The 22321-nt window shown below is 34.7% G+C and overlaps 1 protein-coding gene across 2 annotated transcripts; it reads left to right on the forward strand.

Moving 5' to 3' along the window:
* The first annotated feature begins 1400 nt into the window (after positions 1 to 1400).
* LOC111408915 (transcription initiation factor IIF subunit beta-like) lies at positions 1401 to 14968 on the forward strand. 2 transcript variants are annotated; one of them, XM_023038762.1, is made up of 6 exons: positions 1401 to 1541; positions 1848 to 1956; positions 3983 to 4113; positions 4217 to 4291; positions 10156 to 10305; positions 14476 to 14968. In XM_023038762.1, the coding sequence occupies exons 1-6, from the start codon at positions 1434 to 1436 to the stop codon at positions 14593 to 14595; spliced, it is 693 nt and encodes a 230-aa protein (XP_022894530.1). In that variant the 5' UTR covers positions 1401 to 1433; the 3' UTR covers positions 14596 to 14968. The 2 variants fall into 2 exon arrangements, with proteins under 2 accessions (XP_022894530.1, XP_022894529.1); XM_023038761.1 differs by having other exon boundaries at positions 1443 to 1738.
* The last annotated feature ends 7353 nt before the right edge of the window (positions 14969 to 22321 follow it).

The raw sequence follows: 22321 nt of genomic DNA on the forward strand, positions 1-22321 counted from the left end.
AAAATTCGGTGGAGATAAGATGGCCTAGCTACCCAACAAAAAAATGTGGAAAACACCTGTCAAGATAAGGTTCTCAGAGGCTTCTATAAAAGGATGAGGAAGGAAGAAATCTCGAAATAGCTTATCTCTAAAACACTCAGAAAAAATACATCCCAGATAGATCTTTTGTAACTGTATACACCACTTGCATTCAGAAAAATATTAGATAGTTTGAAGATAAAAAAGCGTGTAATAAGGTAATCACTTATGGAGTTCTAAACTTCATAAGGTGAGTACCAAATGTATGTAAATATAGTTTGTAAGCATGTACAATTTCAGTTTATGAATATCAAAGTAAAGTTTGTTATGTTCAACAAAACGTTCATAAAAGGATTTCGTTAAGTTTCTCATAATTCCTCGGCAGTACAGATAGAGATTTTAAAAGATTTTTCAAAACTTTGATTTTGAATGGATGTTAGCCATGCTAAAGTACACGTCTTTGATGAATGGTTTAGGGGAAAAAGGCAATTTTCTAACAAAAAATTGTAGCACCTTGTGTGTGAGTTATCTTTTAAAATTTTGTTCCAAGTAAGAATTTCATTCTGAAAAGAGTTTGGATAGAGGTGAAAACAGAGACTTTGGATACTGTGAGATAGTGTCTGTGGAAACACGGCTAGTTCTCTAGAGTGAGAAATGCAACCTTAATTGAAAAGCCTTCTGCGGAAGCAGTTGTGGACCCAAATGATTTCAAAAACATTTTAAATCTTTACTTGAGTCAGAAGATTTATTAAACACATGCAAAGCATTTATAAGAGCATACTAGAGGAAAAACCTATTTATTTTTACTTGATTACTGTAAGTTATTTACTTGCTTTTATATACTCATGCTTTAATTATTCTGATGAACAATTCACATGCATCCACTTCCACTACTAATAATGATAATAATCTCATATTATTTTTAGATGAAAAAAATGTATCATTTTTACTTAAATTAGATGAAAAATCTGATGATATATTTCCTGTTGGTAAAGAAAAAATTGAAGAATATAGAGATATAGATTATAATTGTAGAAATAATATAGGATTTGACTCTGTAGGAACTAGTAGAGAAATAAGAAAGGTAGAAGATATCATAACCAAACATAGAAATATACAAGAAAAAATTTCAGAAGGATTAGTTCGAGGATATATAACCAAGAAAGGCCAACCTTAATCTTTGAAGAACTATCTAGATACAAAGAATATTTAAAGGTGTTCGAAAGACTGAAAAATATAGATATAGGTCATGATTGATAAATTTTTAAAGATATAAGATACATTTTACAAATAACTTTAATAAGGGCAAAATAGTATTTTTAACAAAAGAAGTTATTATGAAAAATAGGAAGAATTTTCCAGCCTAAAAATTACCCCCATATTTGACGGGTTGTGAAAGTCCGACCCGATAACGGATGACCTGGTCTGATTCAGTCTTCCTCGTTTTCTTCTTCAGAAACGCCCATTGTCAGAAACGGACCCAAAACAGACACCCACACAGAGCAGCATGGAGAACGAGCAAGGTAACTACACCGACAATAACAGTAGCTACAGCACGGTGGATACTTCAAAAGCCGAGCGATCGGCGTGGCTGATGAAGTGTCCTCCTGCTGTTTCCAAGGCATGGGAGTCTGCCGCCGCGGCCTCCGACTCTCCGCCTGTGGCCAAAGTCGTCGTCTCTCTCGATCCCCTCAACCCCGAGGGCTCTTCTTCTCTTGAAGTATACTTAATTTATCGCTGTCTTCTTTTAAATTTAATTTTTGGGTTTTTGTGCCTGGTATTGTAGGAATAAATTGTATGATTTTGTTAATTAGTTTTACGTGTATCAGTATTCTATGGAGATGGCTGGAAGTGAGGTTGCGAACGTGCCAAAGAGTTACTCCCTGAATATGTTCAAGGATATCGTTCCCATGTGCGTTTTTTCGGAGACAAACCAAGGTGCTAACTTGACTTGCATATTCCTTTTTCCTTCGTCATTTGTTCTGTGTAGTGGAATTTTGACATCCCGAGACACGTACCTCCAAGTTTTTTTACCCTGTTTGATTTTTATAGGTTTTTAGTATTTTTGACTTTGCTTAAAAGCCAAAAAGAAGCTGGTCAATAAAACACTTGGAGCTGCCGAAGAAGGCCCAAAAGAGCCTGAATTTTTCTGGCTTTTAAGCCATGCCAAAGATGCACTTCATACGTTTTTGATTACGTTGAATGTCAAGAAAGTTCTTTTAGGTGTACAAGTAATATTACAATGATGTATTAAGAATAACATATGCTTTACGATGTTGTTCTAAAAGCGATGTGCAAAATCCCAATATCTGTAATGAGATAACATAAGTCTTCTTACAATCTGGAAGTGAGGATTTACTTAATATGTGATGCTAAATTTTACGTTATGCTTGAAGTGTTGGATATCGGAGTGTTCGATCATGGTTGAATGCAGAAAGAAGTGTTTTGTTTATCTCCCTGTCTTCTTGGGTGGGAAAAAGTTGTCTTTACTTCTTAGCTGATCCTGCAAAAAAGAGGCTGGGGTTTCCTTCCTTGTTTACCTCCTGCGTGAGAATCAGTGATTGTTTTTAGTAAAAGGATATTAAAGAGCAGTGAAAAATAACAGGAGAGTATTTTTCTGAAAGAAAGTCTCTCCCTTTACGTGGCAGGCCTGTAGGGTATTTATAGGCGTCTGGCACTGCGTAACTGTCGGATAGTTGTCATTCACGTGTCCCCATGTGACATGCCCACTCCTCAGACGGTTTCCTCCCACTTGTTTAGTGGCTATCTTCTGGTCACTACTTGAATGGCGGGTTTAACGATTACCATTTTGACGGTTACTCACCAGCTCCATTGATGTTCGAGTGTTTTAGATAGTGGTGGTTGGTCCGCGCATGGCGGGAGTCAGACTGGCGTAGCAATAAGTACCTGATTATGGCGAAAGTCACCTGACAGGCTGGGAGTAGTTTTCACCCTATGGGCAAGCAAGCATAGTGTCAATCGAGTTACCAAAATGGCAGTCACCATATCATGATAGACGCCACCTAATATAGTGGGGTCGTTCGACATAATGGGAGTTATCCTCTCTCTACCGGCCATCTTAGTGCATTATTTGAGCCGTAGCATCGCTTTCTTTTTCACTGTTTCATTGCTCTTTCAGAAGGAGAGAATCTTTGTTCATCTCCGTTCTCCCTTAATGTGGAAACAAATGTCTTTTAATATTGGTACTATGAGCAAATGTCTATGCAATGCTTAATATGATAGATTGGAAAGACCGGATTCTGAACTTCTATCCTGATGCCAGGGGAATAAGTTAACAAGCTGGTGAACTTTCTATGTTGGCTTAGAATTTCTATGAAGTGTCTATGATGGGCATGGCTTGCTGAATTCCAATGAGCTCATCCAAATCATTCGTCCATGCATGCTCTTTATCATACTGCCCTGCCCTAAATTGATGATCCAGTACTTCTACACGACTTCTGTCATCTTGCTGTGTTGAAGACAATATTTAAACATATACACATGATATCTCCTAATAGTTCAAATTTTTAGATTAAGTAGTTCAAAGGTCTGATTCAAGTCTTGTCGCATTATAATCCTAGTCATTGGTAGCTAAGAGAGCATGCTGAAGGCAATATAATTTAAATGATTTATATGTTATACTCTGAGCTTATGCTTTTTAGATTAGGTGGTTCAACATTGCATTTCAAGGTCACTTGTTCAATTCATTGTTGCATGAATGAATTACTCAGTCATGCTACTTTAGTCTTTATGACTGCTTAACTGTTTTTTATGCTCTTTAATTATTTATCTGGGAAGCTTCTATTCTATTGGATACACTGAGAAATAGGTCGATTTGGTGCTTTTTTCTTTTCATTTTTTCAACGTCTTGCGGAGTCTAATTATCCTTAGTCGAATCGACTTGGGAGGAAACACGTCTCTTGTTTGTTTGTGTGCTTCTATTACAACATTTTCTTTCTCATAGGAAGAGTTTCCATTGAAGGCAGAGTGGAACATAAATTTGACATGAAGCCCCATCATCAGAACATTGAAGAATATCGAAAAATATGCCGTGAAAGGACAAATAAATCCATGATCAAGAACAGGCAAATACAAGTCAGACACTTCTCTCTTAGTTTCTTTACTGTTTATGCTTGGTATTTTTCTTTGACGCGTTTGCATGAAATACTCCCTTTTGCCATGGTTTACTGATTAATAGGTGATCGATAATGATCGTGGAGTGCTCATGAGGCCCATGCCTGGAATGTTGGGCATGATTTCGTCCACTTTGAAGGTATTTATATACATATTTTTTCATCTATTCGTTTCAGCATTTTGTTACTTTTTTTTGTACATTTTCACATGTCACTCCTTTTGTGTTCTAATTGATACTGTATAAACTTAAAATCGCTGGTGCGTCCAGCTTCATCAGCCCCGCAACCCCCCAAATAAACAGATAAATGGGAGTGGATTTGAACTTGGATCTCAGAAGTGAGAAGTGAGAAGGCGCTCTAAGAAGTTTTATTATATTAAGTTGCATGTTTTTATTCACTCTATTTTTAAGGGAAAGATAAAACTTATGCAGGAATACTTAACACCTGCCTTGCTGGTCTACCCCTCTTGATTCTCCAAGATTCATAAAACACCTTACCAATTATTGAACCTTTATTTTAATCCTTGTAAACCACCAAAAAAATAAAATAAAATAAAGTAAAAGAGAAAGAAAAAGTAAAAAGAAATGTGGAATGTTTTTGTGTTATGACTTTTGGTCATTTAGTTCATAAATGGTCATTTTTAACTATCTTTTATGATAATATTAGCTTAAAAATTTAAAATATTTTTTGTGTCATAATAAGTAATGAGCAACTGTTACTGCAGAAGAAGGTGTCTAGTTGCTGACTCTACCCTCTACATTATGATTCTATTCCCATTTCTATCCATACTCAATTATTATAGAAAAAATTAATGAAACTATTAAATTCTTTTAAAAGTTGAAACTCTCTTTAAAGTTTAATACCATGATAAAATTTTCTCAAGAATATATTGGTTATTAGTCAATTGAAATTTTATTTGTAAAGCGTGGACGGTAGTTAGTTCTTGAGGATTTTGTTAAATATTAGGAGATCTTAAATAATGGAGAATAAATGCAAAAGTGTGCATTATATATCTTTACATTTGGTAAATGACATAGATATTTGTGTTCTGCTTGAATAAGAGGAAAAATATACCACAAGAATCAAGATAGGATCTGATCATCATAGAATCTCAAAATTAATGTGTTGTAGTTTTTACGTGGTGGGATTCCAATAAGGAGACTCTAAAAAGAGGGTTTTAATTTAGTGATCTCCGAAATCTTAACCAGTTTGCTTGTCCCACCCATATCATGGGCTTTTTGCCATCTAAAATGTGAATTTTGGCATTCTGATGTTAACACGCCATGGAGAAGTCTGATGAAGGGTTGTACTTGAAAACCATGCTACCTCCATCTCTCGATGTTCATGTGTTTTCACCGTTGCATGAAATGAGAAGTGGTAGAACATTCTGCTCATGCGATGCTTTAATTACTGAAATGGGGACATCGGAGGTAGGTGCTACCACCGCTCTGTTTCTATGACTGAGGAAGAATTAGCTTTTCTATAAATTAGGGTTTTTGAAGTTTAGGGGTAAGGATGGGGAGGAGGAGGAATTACTCATAATCAAATAGGGATTTATGTTGACAATTTTTTGGATTTATGTGGTTAATGGGAATTGAGGGTAAACATTATTGTCTCCTTTTTCTTCATCCATGTCTCAATTATAAAGAAGCATTCAGAGCCTATCAATTTAACTAAAACAAAACAAAATATAAAATAAGTCCATTGTCGGTACACCAAAAGGTTGGGTAATTTCTTTTTTTCATTAAGGTACCAAAAAAGTTGGGTTTAATTCTATCTCATCAACTCATATCAATTAAGGCTGGGTTAGACTTGGATACAGTCTAAATATATTCAAAGGAAGCCACAGGTGAATGTAAAAGCCATTCTCGATGAATGAATTGTCATGCTTAAAAGTGAGACAAATGAGTATTACCTATTGTACCATGTTCTGTGGATTTCATTCTACACAGGGGAACACGCTGTGTCTCTGGTAATATTGCAGTCTACTCTAGACTATTCAAAATTTCACTTGAATTGTGTATCATGAATGTACAATTGGTTCAACTCTTAAATTTTCTTACCACGTTTAATCATGAGAGCTGGTGGTGTGGTGACCTTTTAAAGTATTGGGGTTTGACAGACTCTAGATATTTGAATGAATACTTAGAAATATAAATTATAGGTGCATATAAATATAACAAAAAATTGAATCCATAATTTAGACTGTTAGGTTGCTAGAAAATTTTGGCTAAGAGAACCAAGAATTACCTTACAGTGAAACTGACGCTTGCAAAAAAAGCATAAAAGATTGTCGGATTGTTGATTTGTGTTCAGTTTACAGGTTTGAGGGTTTCCTATTCCAGACAGCTATAGATATTTAACTCCTGTTGGAGCCCCATTTTGGTAAGAAAGTATTTTCTGGAATAGTGATTTTTTGAAGAATGTGTGGTTAAAAAAGAAGAAAAAGTTTTCGATTTGCGTGTAACATTATTTAATGAGAGAATGCGTGGTTGAAAATAAATTTTGAAAAAATTGAGTTTTTGAAAAAATGGGGGGGCCAAACATAGTGTGTTGCTGTTTGCTAAATTTAAAATCCAATAATTCCACATGTACTTGTCAAGTAGCATGTGAGTTTAAGAGAAATCTACAAATCCGAGATGCTTGTGTGGGTATATCACCCATTGGGGTATTTAAGGACTTTGGTCAGGATGCAATTAATGTTTTAAATGGGCTTTTTCTCTTTTGTGATGGATAATTTATTTATTGTTGCTTAAGTTCCCCTTGAAGTGTCTATCACTATGAAATTTATACTAAGTTATTCAAGGTTGTATTGTATTGGATACACTGAGAAATAGGTCGATTTGGTGCTTTTTTCTTTTCATTTTTTCAACGTCTTGCGGAGTCTAATTATCCTTAGTCGAATCGACTTGGGAGGAAACACGTCTCTTGTTTGTTTGTGTGCTTCTATTACAACATTTTCTTTCTCATAGGAAGAGTTTCCATTGAAGGCAGAGTGGAACATAAATTTGACATGAAGCCCCATCATCAGAACATTGAAGAATATCGAAAAATATGCCGTGAAAGGACAAATAAATCCATGATCAAGAACAGGCAAATACAAGTCAGACACTTCTCTCTTAGTTTCTTTACTGTTTATGCTTGGTATTTTTCTTTGACGCGTTTGCATGAAATACTCCCTTTTGCCATGGTTTACTGATTAATAGGTGATCGATAATGATCGTGGAGTGCTCATGAGGCCCATGCCTGGAATGTTGGGCATGATTTCGTCCACTTTGAAGGTATTTATATACATATTTTTTCATCTATTCGTTTCAGCATTTTGTTACTTTTTTTTGTACATTTTCACATGTCACTCCTTTTGTGTTCTAATTGATACTGTATAAACTTAAAATCGCTGGTGCGTCCAGCTTCATCAGCCCCGCAACCCCCCAAATAAACAGATAAATGGGAGTGGATTTGAACTTGGATCTCAGAAGTGAGAAGTGAGAAGGCGCTCTAAGAAGTTTTATTATATTAAGTTGCATGTTTTTATTCACTCTATTTTTAAGGGAAAGATAAAACTTATGCAGGAATACTTAACACCTGCCTTGCTGGTCTACCCCTCTTGATTCTCCAAGATTCATAAAACACCTTACCAATTATTGAACCTTTATTTTAATCCTTGTAAACCACCAAAAAAATAAAATAAAATAAAGTAAAAGAGAAAGAAAAAGTAAAAAGAAATGTGGAATGTTTTTGTGTTATGACTTTTCGTCATTTAGTTCATAAATGGTCATTTTTAACTATCTTTTATGATAATATTAGCTTAAAAATTTAAAATATTTTTTGTGTCATAATAAGTAATGAGCAACTGTTACTGCAGAAGAAGGTGTCTAGTTGCTGACTCTACCCTCTACATTATGATTCTATTCCCATTTCTATCCATACTCAATTATTATAGAAAAAATTAATGAAACTATTAAATTCTTTTAAAAGTTGAAACTCTCTTTAAAGTTTAATACCATGATAAAATTTTCTCAAGAATATATTGGTTATTAGTCAATTGAAATTTTATTTGTAAAGCGTGGACGGTAGTTAGTTCTTGAGGATTTTGTTAAATATTAGGAGATCTTAAATAATGGAGAATAAATGCAAAAGTGTGCATTATATATCTTTACATTTGGTAAATGACATAGATATTTGTGTTCTGCTTGAATAAGAGGAAAAATATACCACAAGAATCAAGATAGGATCTGATCATCATAGAATCTCAAAATTAATGTGTTGTAGTTTTTACGTGGTGGGATTCCAATAAGGAGACTCTAAAAAGAGGGTTTTAATTTAGTGATCTCCGAAATCTTAACCAGTTTGCTTGTCCCACCCATATCATGGGCTTTTTGCCATCTAAAATGTGAATTTTGGCATTCTGATGTTAACACGCCATGGAGAAGTCTGATGAAGGGTTGTACTTGAAAACCATGCTACCTCCATCTCTCGATGTTCATGTGTTTTCACCGTTGCATGAAATGAGAAGTGGTAGAACATTCTGCTCATGCGATGCTTTAATTACTGAAATGGGGACATCGGAGGTAGGTGCTACCACCGCTCTGTTTCTATGACTGAGGAAGAATTAGCTTTTCTATAAATTAGGGTTTTTGAAGTTTAGGGGTAAGGATGGGGAGGAGGAGGAATTACTCATAATCAAATAGGGATTTATGTTGACAATTTTTTGGATTTATGTGGTTAATGGGAATTGAGGGTAAACATTATTGTCTCCTTTTTCTTCATCCATGTCTCAATTATAAAGAAGCATTCAGAGCCTATCAATTTAACTAAAACAAAACAAAATATAAAATAAGTCCATTGTCGGTACACCAAAAGGTTGGGTAATTTCTTTTTTTCATTAAGGTACCAAAAAAGTTGGGTTTAATTCTATCTCATCAACTCATATCAATTAAGGCTGGGTTAGACTTGGATACAGTCTAAATATATTCAAAGGAAGCCACAGGTGAATGTAAAAGCCATTCTCGATGAATGAATTGTCATGCTTAAAAGTGAGACAAATGAGTATTACCTATTGTACCATGTTCTGTGGATTTCATTCTACACAGGGGAACACGCTGTGTCTCTGGTAATATTGCAGTCTACTCTAGACTATTCAAAATTTCACTTGAATTGTGTATCATGAATGTACAATTGGTTCAACTCTTAAATTTTCTTACCACGTTTAATCATGAGAGCTGGTGGTGTGGTGACCTTTTAAAGTATTGGGGTTTGACAGACTCTAGATATTTGAATGAATACTTAGAAATATAAATTATAGGTGCATATAAATATAACAAAAAATTGAATCCATAATTTAGACTGTTAGGTTGCTAGAAAATTTTGGCTAAGAGAACCAAGAATTACCTTACAGTGAAACTGACGCTTGCAAAAAAAGCATAAAAGATTGTCGGATTGTTGATTTGTGTTCAGTTTACAGGTTTGAGGGTTTCCTATTCCAGACAGCTATAGATATTTAACTCCTGTTGGAGCCCCATTTTGGTAAGAAAGTATTTTCTGGAATAGTGATTTTTTGAAGAATGTGTGGTTAAAAAAGAAGAAAAAGTTTTCGATTTGCGTGTAACATTATTTCATGAGAGAATGTGTAGTTGAAAATAAATTTTGAAAAAATTGAGTTTTTGAAAAAATGGGGGGGCCACACATAGTGTGTTGCTGTTTGCTAAATTTAAAATCCAATAATTCCACATGTACTTGTCAAGTAGCATGTGAGTTTAAGAGAAATCTACAAATCCGAGATGCTTGTGTGGGTATATCACCCATTGGGGTATTTAAGGACTTTGGTCAGGATGCAATTAATGTTTTAAATGGGCTTTTTCTCTTTTGTGATGGATAATTTATTTATTGTTGCTTAAGTTCCCCTTGAAGTGTCTATCACTATGAAATTTATACTAAGTTATTCAAGGTTGTATTGTAAAAACTTACATGAACTGCATACTTAAAATTTATTGTCTTTGTGTAGGATAAGAGGAAAGCAGCTCCAATTAAGGGATCAGATGTGAAAAGAACTAGAAGGGACCGTGGGGAGCTGGAAGACATCATGTTTAAGCTTTTTGAAACGCAGCCTAACTGGACGTTGAAGCAGCTGGTCCAACAAACTGACCAACCTGCGGTATGTCTTTGATTATCATTGTTCCACTAGTGGCAAGTTACAATCTCTCTGCCTCTAAAATTTTGGCTTCTATGAGTTGAAAATTGTTCTCTTTGTAGAAATGCAAAAGCAATATATGTGTGGTGAATCTGTTGATCGGCAGTTTTTACTTCTAAATATTCTGTTGCTATATATTATTATACCATTATTTTACTTTTAAAAAGATGCGGCATAGCTCTTCATGTCTTTTAGCCTCTACGTTGCTTTATTACTTTGCTGTTTGGTTTGAAGTCTTAATGCTTCTCACCATGCCGTCCCACTCATTTACCTTTTAAGGGATATTGAAACAAAATGGAAAAACAAATAAAAAATATTAGATTTTCAATAGAAGTATTGTTATTTCCAAATATATGCGTGTATTCCCCCCACCCCCACCCAAAAAAAATAAAAATAAAAATAAAAATAACAATAAAAGAATAAGCAAGAGCATAGAAGAAAAGATGGTAATTTGTGAGTTCTTGGCGGAGGCATATTAGTAGTATAGTTAAGTTGGAGCCAAGGATGAAAGAAAGCTATTTACAAATTGTTTTGATAAAGGTAGACTGGAAGTTTACATCTAAACTAAGCCCTTGTTTGAGCCCCATTTTGGTAGAAAAATGTCTTTTTGAATAGTATATTGATGTGAAATGTGTGGTGAAAAAATAAGGAAAAATTTTGGATTTGCGTGTAATATTATTTTATTGAAGAATATGTGATTGAAATGATGTCAAAACACTACTGAAGAATGTATTTTTTTTTTTTTTTTTCTAAAAATGAGACTCAAACAAGGGCTAAGTTATGGAAGGTAGAGAATTTTATTCATGCCGATGATATCATTTAAAGCTAAGGAATTCTCTTAGTAAATTATTTACTAAAAGCCATAGCTAGGATGTTAAGAATTCATCGAGGTGATAAAGATATAAATGTTAACTATCCTAGACGAATCCAAGTCTCGAAAGTAAGGGAGGCGATGAGAGGATAAAGCAAAACAATTGGTTGGGGTGGAATATATGTCAAGTATGGAAGTGCTTAGATGATTATCAAATTTTGTAGTATAAAAAAATTTAATGAGATCTTAAAGAGAGAAAATGAGTAGAGGAAGATTTCGATTGTCCCTATTTATAAAGTACAACAACAATATAACATTTGTTTCAACAAATTTGGAGTTAGTTACATGAGTTCCTTTGCACTAATATATTTAGCCTATGTTTGGCTCATCTTTGTAAGCTATTTATGGACTCTAGCTATTTTTATCCACACATTTCGAGATCCACAAGTACTATCCATTTATTCACTACTCATTTCTATCTTTTTATAATTTAAATCATTTACGAACACTTCGTAAACATGCTTTTAGTCCATTTGCTATGTTTATTGAAGATCGAAAGCAACAGAGTCCATAGAAATTGCAATAAACCTTATTAGTTTGGTTTATCCTTCTCTCTTTTAACACATTTAAGGATCACGTCAATATTATAAATGAGAGTCTCTTTAGATCATGTCCCAACCAAGTTGTCCTACTTTAAAAATATCCTAAATCGGCACCTCCTCTACTTGTTGGATATTCTTAATATTTTCTTATCCATTTTAGTATGACCATCCTAGTCCCTCATTTCTTTAACATTTATCTTATGGCTATTTTGTCCCTAAGAGCCTAACACTCTTAACTTGTGTTACACGGACACTTCAACTAGAGTGGCATGTTTATGTCCGTGTCTGACATGTGTTGGATAATGATATTCTTCCATGATCATTTTTCCTTTTTTTAATTAGAAATATTATATATTTTTAACCTAAAGTTATTATTAAATAACAAATAGGTATCAATATTTAAAATATTTCAAGAAAAATTAATAATGAGTATAAAACTAAATTTATATTGTATAAATAGAGAATTTTAAATATTTTAATAAACATGTCGATAATGCGTCTTGTCGGCACCCTTTGAAAAACCACGTGTCAGCGTATCGGACACATGTATCCATGTCTGTGTATCATAGCTCTTAACCATGGAGGGTAACAGGTACAATGGTTGTGTAGAATTGACCTTTAACCCTAATAGGAACTTCCTATCACAAAAATTCTTCTAGCATTTTTCCTTTTCTTTCCACTCGTTCTAATCAAATTCAATACACCCTCTTCATTCCTCCCTTGTTCATAATGGACCTTCCATACCTAAAACCACTCGTGGGGACAACATGGTCCTCTATAGTAACTTCATTATTACCCATATTCTACTATTATTAAAGTGTTTCACATTTTTGTTTCCACTCAAATTAAGGCCTTTAGATTCCAAAATCTATAAATTTCTAACTTACACGCTTTTTTGTCTTACCAACTAAAACTATACATTAGTGAATAACATACATCAAAGGACCTCATCTTGAAAATGTCTGGTAAAATTATCCATGAATTATTAAAAAAGATAAGGGCTTAATGCAGCACCTTGGTGCTAGACTCTAAAATATCTACTACTACGACCACCCCATTCCATCCTCGTGCGTGCTTTATCATACAAGACCTTAATCATATAATTCATATTGACGTATCTAGTAGAAATTCCTTTGTCATCGACTTGTTGTGGATAAACGAAAACCAGATGTAAATTTTTTTCTTTCTGTGATTCTCTGTCAATCTTCCAAATAAATGGCTTCCATAATGAGAGCCTGTTTGAGAGTGATTTTGAGAATTGATTTTTTGACCGCTAAAAAAAAAGTGAGGTCCACTTGTGAGATAAGAAGTCAAATATGACGGCTGGAATAGTGAAATAACGGTCAAAAAATCAATTTTTTTGGGGGAAAAAATTACCCCCAAACAGGCTCTAAACCGCCACGGCATAAAATCAAACTGATTTCTGAAAGTTTTAAATTATACCCTCCCCCATAATATCATTTTATGACCCATGAGTGTCAATTGGTGGATGTTGACATACTTTTGGTTGATGAGAATGAGTAGTATATGTTATAACTTTGTAAAATCACTTCAGAATCTAATAGTTTATATAAGGAGGATTAAACAGAAAATATATACTGTGTGATTATAATTGGAAGGAACATGATAGTGTAGTCATTGGGAGGATCAATCCCACACAATGATTGCTTTGAGTATTTAGGATCGATTGTTAATGAGGGAAGTGGACTAATAATGAGGGAGGACTTGAAGATGTAAATCATAAGATTAGAGTGTCTGATGAAACAGGGCAGTGCTATTGAGATTCTATGTAATCTGAAGATGCTTGTCAAGTTAAAATGAAAGCTTTATTGAATAGATATTATTAACCAGCTATGCTTATGGAGACTATTAAGGAAACTTGAAGAAGATGTAAATCATAATATCAGAGTGAGTTGGATAAAATGGTGAAGTAACACTGAGATTCTATGGAATCAGAATATGCTTATCAAGTTAAAAGCCAATGTTTACTGAACAGTTATTAGACCAACTATGCTTATGATTTTGTGTGTACCATTAAAGAACAATATGTCCATAAATGAATGTTGCAGGAATGAGGATTTTAAAGATGATTCATATGATCATGCTATAATGAATAAAATAAGAAATGACAATGTATGCTAAAAGATGGACATAGTATTGATTGATGATAAATTAAGAGATGAGTAGTTTAAGAGGTCGAGGCATGCCTTACGTAGACTTGAGAAAAGTTTCCTTTCATGCGATTTGAGAAGAAAGAGTTAGACCTAAAGGTTATGGCCCGTTGTGGTTAAAACGTTTGATTTCTTTGATCTGTTCAATGCTCCAACTAAGTGGCAAAAATATGTATTCATGCGCCTGATCCCATGTTTTTTGTGAATAAGGCTTAGTTTGTTATTATAGAAAATTATGTCAATAAACATGTTTTCATTTTATATGTAAAAATTGAGTTATTGTCTTAAAAGTGAATAATTGATTAATGATAAACATTTTTGAGTTTCTTACTGTGTTCCAAAGCCTTCTCAAATACCTACCTAGAATTTTACTCTTTTCCATTCTAGCACGGCTCGTTATGAAAATGATATTTTAAACCGTGATTCTGCAATGTTTTTTTTTCCTGATTCAAGCTCACATAGCATTAAGTAACCGTGTCTTAAGAATTTAACTTGGGTTTTTCAATTTCTGAACCTTATAGACCTAATATTTATGCATCTTCTATTGCAGCAATTTTTGAAGGAGATACTGAATGAGCTCTGTGTATACAATAAAAGAGGAACCAACCAAGGAACGTATGAGCTCAAGCCAGAGTATAAGAAATCTGTTGAAGATACAGGTGCTGAATAATGGCAGTCGTTATCTGTTAATTAGGTTGTGCATTGAGGTAATACAGTCGATCAAAGAACAGATGATGTCCAAAAGGGTATACACCAGTCTGTAAATTAGGTTGCACTGTGGTGTACACCTATCCTGTCATATTTCGTGATATTATGTGTCTTACCATCCTCGAACTCAAGAAATGAACCGAGGATATTAAAAAGCTTTATATTATAACCGTAGGTTGTTTCTCTTTGTGAATTAGAATCCCGCAACATCCCTGATTGGATCAACAGTGTTGGTACATATTATCTGGCCGATGTTCTTCATTTCTTTTTATTTTCTCATCTAATTATTAACATAGTGTGGAATTTAATAATATTCAGTGGGTGAAATTTCTTAACCGTGTTTTGAGGACACACAGTCAGATTTGTTATCTCACGTTTTCTCTTTCCATGCATGTGCAATCAGTACTATGGATTAGATGAACCGAATGCAAAGAAACAAGATTAGATTTTTAGGCAGCTTGGTCAAACATGCCTGATCTACCTTATAGACCTAATATTTATGCATCTTCTATTGCAGCAATTTTTGAAGGAGATACTGAATGAGCTCTGTGTATACAATAAAAGAGGAACCAACCAAGGAACGTATGAGCTCAAGCCAGAGTATAAGAAATCTGTTGAAGATACAGGTGCTGAATAATGGCAGTCGTTATCTGTTAATTAGGTTGTGCATTGAGGTAATACAGTCGATCAAAGAACAGATGATGTCCAAAAGGGTATACACCAGTCTGTAAATTAGGTTGCACTGTGGTGTACACCTATCCTGTCATATTTCGTGATATTATGTGTCTTACCATCCTCGAACTCAAGAAATGAACCGAGGATATTAAAAAGCTTTATATTATAACCGTAGGTTGTTTCTCTTTGTGAATTAGAATCCCGCAACATCCCTCAGTGGATCAACAGTGTTGGTACATATTATCTGGCCGATGTTCTTCATTTCTTTTTATTTTCTCATCTAATTATTAACATAGTGTGGAATTTAATAATATTCAGTGGGTGAAATTTCTTAACCGTGTTTTGAGGGACACACAGTCAGATTTGTTATCTCACGTTTTCTCTTTCCATGCATGTGCAATCAGTACTATAGATTAGATGAACCGAATGCAAAGAAACAAGATTAGATTTTTAGGCAGCTTGGTCAAACATGCCTGATCTGAATGTAATTTGTGGAAAAAACCGAGCTTAACTATCTCTATTAAGCTTTAGTCCATTTAGTTTTAGGCTATCGCATGAATTGTTCATGGAAAAAGGTGTTATGAGCCAATATTGAAATGTGCTGGTCATGGCTTTGCCAATAATTTCATTGTTTTCAGTTTATTGAGGCTTCTTTCCTGGTTATCTCTTCCTAAAGCATCGCTTCTGTATGGTTGTCATTGTGATGGTTGTTTCTTGGTGAATAATGTTGTTGCATCAACTTTGTGATGTCTTAAATTAATATTTCACCGTGTCTTGCATTATTTTATTTTTTAATTTTGGCCTCTATTATTCGATGTTTTCCTAAATCACATGCATGGTTTATAAGAAAATTTCTTAAACTGATAGGCAGGTTTAAAGAAAATATGATGTAGTGCCACCAGATGGAATTTTCGACACCTACAAACCTACCCCATCTCTCCGTTCCACCATTTTTTTTAGATGAAGAGTTGGTGGTACTGATTTATCTTCTCCAATTGCCATTTTTCTTTCTGGGTTTAGAAAACAATTTTGCTTATTGTCTCTTTCTTTGTAGATGCATGATTAAAACCTCCATGTTTACATAGGTGAAATGTAGACTTAACTAGTTTTATTCATATTATCAACCTTATATGTACTATTGCAATCCTATCCATAAAAGGAAAAAGATAATATTGTTCTATTACTACATTAATTCCTATCTAAACTAGAATTAGGGATAGCAAAAAACCCCATTTAACCCGATATCCAAGGGCCCCGCCCCAAATGGGGAGGAGATTACCTTCCTAACTGGATAAATGGGATGGGTACGGGGCGAGGGTTATTTTCTCGAAGAGGTTATGGGGCAGGTACGGGAAATATAGTCCTTGTCACGTTTAAAATTAATTTCAAATTTAAATTTTTATCAAACAAAAATGATAGATTTATCATCATTTTTAAAGAGAATATAAATTGTTTTTAACAAATTAGTGAAAAAGTAATTATATTCACTGATTAAGGATATATAAATAAATAAATAAAAGAAATATAAACATAAATAGAGCGATCAATGGGACAGGAACGGATATCTTATTGTAACTTTCCTTCTCAAGTTGGTGTATAGACATTACACATGCCCAATTTGGATAGTGATATATAGAATGACCTATTATTTGGAAACACCTTTGCCAAATTCTGATTACAAAATGGATCTCTTTCACAGAGTAGAGACCCTCTACTATCTCTACCATTGCAATCTTTGTTAGATTGTCTTCCATGAGGGGATACTTGAGATGTATACGTGGCAACCTGAGCAGATTTCTTTTTCTTCGTTTGAGCTTGCTTAAGTTTGAACCACTCCGGATAAACATGTGATCTCCACCTAACATTAACCATGTGGCAGTGGATGCTAGGCCTTGCGGACGCCTCGGAGTGAACCTCAATCCTTATACTAACTTGCTTCTTTACTTCACGACGGACTAGGGAGTATGTGTCTTCCAAACTTAGGTCGTAAGGAATACTAAGGCGTACCAGAGGGCTAAGTCGACCAAGGGAAATGATTGCGTAGAGAGGGTCACTACTCAAGAAAAAATCGGATAAATTGAAGATTTGCCACGACAATAAAAAATTGGGGAATTTGGCCAGATGACCCACTTGGACAATGATTTTGGACAAATAGCCTTTGACCATCATTAAAATGGAATAAAAACATTTAAAATGTTTTAATTGATAAAATGACAAAATTGTCCTTCAATTTATATCAACTTATTCACCCAACTTCTTTCATTTCATCTTCTTCTTTCTTCTTCCCTTTTCCTGTGAAACCCTATTCCCCAAACTTGAATTCCAAACCCATCTTCTTCACCTTAATTTTCACTATATTTCAATATTACAAAAAACTTTTCTTTGACTCTAGTTTATTTCACATTACTTTACTCTCTCTTTGGTACAAGTTAAGACAACAAAAAAGGTAATTTTTTCTACGATTTTTTTTTTTTTTTGTTTTTTTAAAATGGGATTTTTTGTTTCCATTACTATATTTTTTTAATAAAAATTTGTAAAAATTGCATTTTTTTTATGATTTCGTGATTTATTTGTATATTTAGTTTAGTTTTAGCTGAGTTTTTTTAATGTGAATGGATTTTTGATACATTTGGGGTTTTGAAGATGATGGGTTAAAAAAAAATTCATTTACTGGCATTGCTATAAATCGAAATTGTGATATGTAAATGTGCTTGTTCTTTGATATGCCTTGAAACTTAGAGAGTTGCATTAAGAATAATTTAATTCGGCATTTTTAGGAAAATCTTTATATTATGTTTTACTGTAATTCCTATTTTATGTGAGTTCTATTATTAAACTTTACACTTGTTGATTTCAGAATTTTTTCATATTATATTTTGCCTATTTTTACCACAGTACCCTTATTTGTAGATTGGAACTTCACCTACTAAATAATGTATATAAGTTTGCAATTTAAAAGGTTGTGTTTCCCCTTGACTTTATTGAATCATTTTATTCTTTAGTTGCGTAAACGTTGTATCATTACGCCTACATTGATTATTACTTGATTTGACTTTGATTTACCTGTTGTTCCAAGAAAGAGAACTAGCATTGAAATCGTTTAAAAGTGGAAACACACTAATTTTGGTTGTGACAGATATGGCAGGTCATGGCCTTGATATTCCCTACATTGCTCACGTATCAACAAAGCCACCAGCTGATTTGATAAGCCAATCAAGAGGTACCCATTGGCTGATTTGGTTTACAAGTCGAGCTCCATATAGAGGTAAAAGTAGACGTGGTGTGGGCATTTTGGTGGTCGTGATTTTAGAAGTGATAACTCTTATACTCGGAGTGGGGAAAGCACATATTAGTACAGTGGTAGTGGTTGAAATAATGTTAATTATAGTGGTGGGGGGTATGATTCTAGTGTAACTAGAGCTTAGGATTAGCGTTTTACAGTACCCCTCAAAATTATTTTGTTTCAAGGTATATATATTTTTCACTCGAGTTTGAGAATTTTGATATTTTGAAGAATGTAAAAAAGTTGTAGATTACATTTGAAAATGCGCAGATCAATAAGATGACTTTATTCCAGGGGATGAATTTTTTCTGTAGGATATGTTTGTCTTTTGTTAAATATTGACGTGTATCTTTATTGTGTTATGTCTCAAAAAAAGACATAAGTGTCATTTCTGGACTTATAAGTGTATATGAGAACGGCACAAGTGACATTGCATAAATTATAAACTTTCATTAAAACAATACAAGTGTTGTTGTTGGACTTATATAAGTATCTATGAGGGTGGAACAAATGTCGTTACAAGCAAATGGGTTAACTTAGTTCAATACTCCATATTCTATGTCACATGATCTAGTTTTCTTGCATAATTTAGAGATCAAGTGCTTGAGGATGAAAGGTCATTGAGAACGATACTTGTGTCGTTACTAAGATGAAAAGTTCTAAGAGAATGGCACAAGTGTTGTTTAGAGGATGAAAAGGTCATTGAGAACGACACTTATGTCGTTACTGATCTTGAAAAGATATAGAGAACGACACAACTGCCGTTATAGTGACAAACTTAATAACAAGTATGACACAAGCGACGATAATGTTCATATAACTCAAGATAGGGAGAACGACACAAGTAGCGTTATAAAGACAAAAACATGTTCATAAGAACGGTACAAGTGTCGTTACCGCTTATAAAACGACTCTTGTGCCGTTACTGGATTGAGATAAAACATTAAAACGGTATAACTGTCGTTATGTTTAAACTAGTCGCTATCACGTGCGCTGCACGAATTTTGTATTTATTATATTTTTACCGTATTTTTACATTACCGTATACGCTGCCTACCGTATTTACAGCTTACCGTATTTGCAAACAACTTACCATATTTTCACCTTACCATAAATGTTGCCTATGGTATTTGCAACTTACCGTATATGTTGCCTACCGTATTTGCAGTGTATTTTTATATAACGATTTTTGCACTTACAAATACCGAGAGTGCAGAACACCGTATATTCACTTACCAAACCGAATTTCAAAAAAAAATTCAGATTTTTATTTTTTCAATATAAGCATAAAATAAATATTTTTCAATAGAAGGTCCGATCTTTGAGGTCGACGCGGAGGAAAGGAAGCGAAAAATGGTAGAAATCAACAGAACGACACAAGTGTCGTTTACAAGTGTTGTTAAACGACACTTGTGTCGTTCTGTCAATAAACACGAGTTTGAACAGCCACGAGGTTTTCGGGCCCCCTATATTCGAGAAGTTGAATTCATTTGAGTCCCGAGATGGACATGTCGCTCACATAATTTGGGAGATACCTTCATAACTTTGATTTTCTAACGAATGTGGATGGTGACTTGTGATTTCATTGAAATCCATACCAATTCTCCCGTTATCCGTCACGTAATCAATAATTCTGGCTTTCTTAAGTTAGGATGTCCAATCTTTGAGGTTGACGCGTAGGAAATGAAGCAAAAAATGGGAGAAATCAACAGAACGACACAAGTGTCGTTTACAAGTGTTGTTAAACGACACTTGTGTCGTTCTGTCAATAAACACGAGTTTGAACAGCCACGAGGTTTTCGGGCCCCCTATATTCGAGAAGTTGAATTCATTTGAGTCCCGAGATGGACATGTCGCTCACATAATTTGGGAGATACCTTCATAACTTTGATTTTCTAACGAATGTGGATGGTGACTTGTGATTTCATTGAAATCCATACCAATTCTCCCGTTATCCGTCACGTAATCAATAATTCTGGCTTTCTTAAGTTAGGATGTCCAATCTTTGAGGTTGACGCGTAGGAAATGAAGCAAAAAATGGGAGAAATCAACAGAACGACACAAGTGTCGTTTACAAGTGTTGTTAAACGACACTTGTGTCGTTCTGTCAATAAACACGAGTTTGAACAGCCACGAGGTTTTCGGGCCCCCTATATTCGAGAAGTTGAATTCATTTGAGTCCCGAGATGGACATGTCGCTCACATAATTTGGGAGATACCTTCATAACTTTGATTTTCTAACGAATGTGGATGGTGACTTGTGATTTCATTGAAATCCATACCAATTCTCCCGTTATCCGTCACGTAATCAATAATTCTGGCTTTCTTAAGTTAGGATGTCCAATCTTTGAGGTTGACGCGTAGGAAATGAAGCAAAAAATGGGAGAAATCAACAGAACGACACAAGTGTCGTTTACAAGTGTTGTTAAACGACACTTGTGTCGTTCTGTCAATAAACACGAGTTTGAACAGCCACGAGGTTTTCGGGCCCCCTATATTCGAGAAGTTGAATTCATTTGAGTCCCGAGATGGACATGTCGCTCACATAATTTGGGAGATACCTTCATAACTTTGATTTTCTAACGAATGTGGATGGTGACTTGTGATTTCATTGAAATCCATACCAATTCTCCCGTTATCCGTCACGTAATCAATAATTCTGGCTTTCTTAAGTTAGGATGTCCAATCTTTGAGGTTGACGCGTAGGAAATGAAGCAAAAAATGGGAGAAATCAACAGAACGACACAAGTGTTGTTAAACGACACTTGTGTCGTTCTGTCAATAAACACGAGTTTGAGCAGCCACGAGCCTTCCAGGCCCTTGTATTCGACAAGTTGAACTCGTTTGAGTCACTAGGTAGACATGTCGATCACATAATTTGAGAGATACCCTCATTACTTTGGTTTTCTAACGAATGTGGATGGTGACTTGTGATTTTACCGAAATCCATGCCAATTCCCCATTATCCGATACGTAATCAATAATTCTGACTTTTTAAGTTAGGAGGTCCGATCTTTGAGGTCGACGCGGAGGAAAGGAAGCGAAAAATGGTAGAAATCAACAGAACGACACAAGTGTTGTTAAACGACACTTGTGTCGTTCTGTTAATAAACACGAGTTTGAGCAGCCATGAGCATTCCAGGCCCTTGTATTCGACAAGTTGAACTCATTTGAGTCGCTAGGTAGACATGTCGATCACATAATTTGAGAGATACCCTCATTACTTTGATTTTCTAACGAATGTGGATGGTGACTTGTGATTTCACCGAAATCCATGCCAATTCCCCATTATCCGATACGAAATAAAAATTTCTGATTTTTAAGTTAGGAGGTCCGATCTTTGAGGTCGACGCGGAAGAAAGGAAGCGAAAAATGGTAGAAATCAACAGAACGACACAAGTGTTGTTAAACGACACTTGTGTCGTTCTGTTAATAAACACGAGTTTGAGCAGCCACGAGCCTTCCAGGCCCTTGTATTCGACAAGTTGAACTCATTTGAGTCGCTAGGTAGACATGTCGATCACATAATTTGAGAGATACCCTCATTATTTTGGTTTTCTAACGAATGTGGATGGTGACTTGTGTTTTCACCGAAATCCATGCCAATTTCCCATTATTCGATACGTAATCAATAATTCTGACTTTCGTAAGTTAGGAGGTCTGATCTTTGAGGTCGAAGCAGAGGAAAGGAAGCGAAAAATGGTAGAAATCAACAGAACGACACAAGTGT

This window comes from Olea europaea, chromosome 14, assembly GCF_002742605.1.
Source record: "Olea europaea var. sylvestris chromosome 14, O_europaea_v1, whole genome shotgun sequence".
Classification (NCBI taxonomy): domain Eukaryota; kingdom Viridiplantae; phylum Streptophyta; class Magnoliopsida; order Lamiales; family Oleaceae; genus Olea; species Olea europaea.

Bases quoted from the DNA above. Each gene is read 5' to 3' on its own strand.
- LOC111408915 (XM_023038761.1), top strand. From the start codon at position 1,526: ATGGAGAACGAGCAAGGTAACTACACCGACAATAACAGTAGCTACAGC. The intron at 1,957-3,982 runs GTGCTAACTTGA...TCTTTCTCATAG, and splicing joins TTTTTCGGAGACAAACCAAG to GAAGAGTTTCCATTGAAGGC. The intron at 4,114-4,216 runs GTCAGACACTTC...ACTGATTAATAG, and splicing joins TCAAGAACAGGCAAATACAA to GTGATCGATAATGATCGTGG.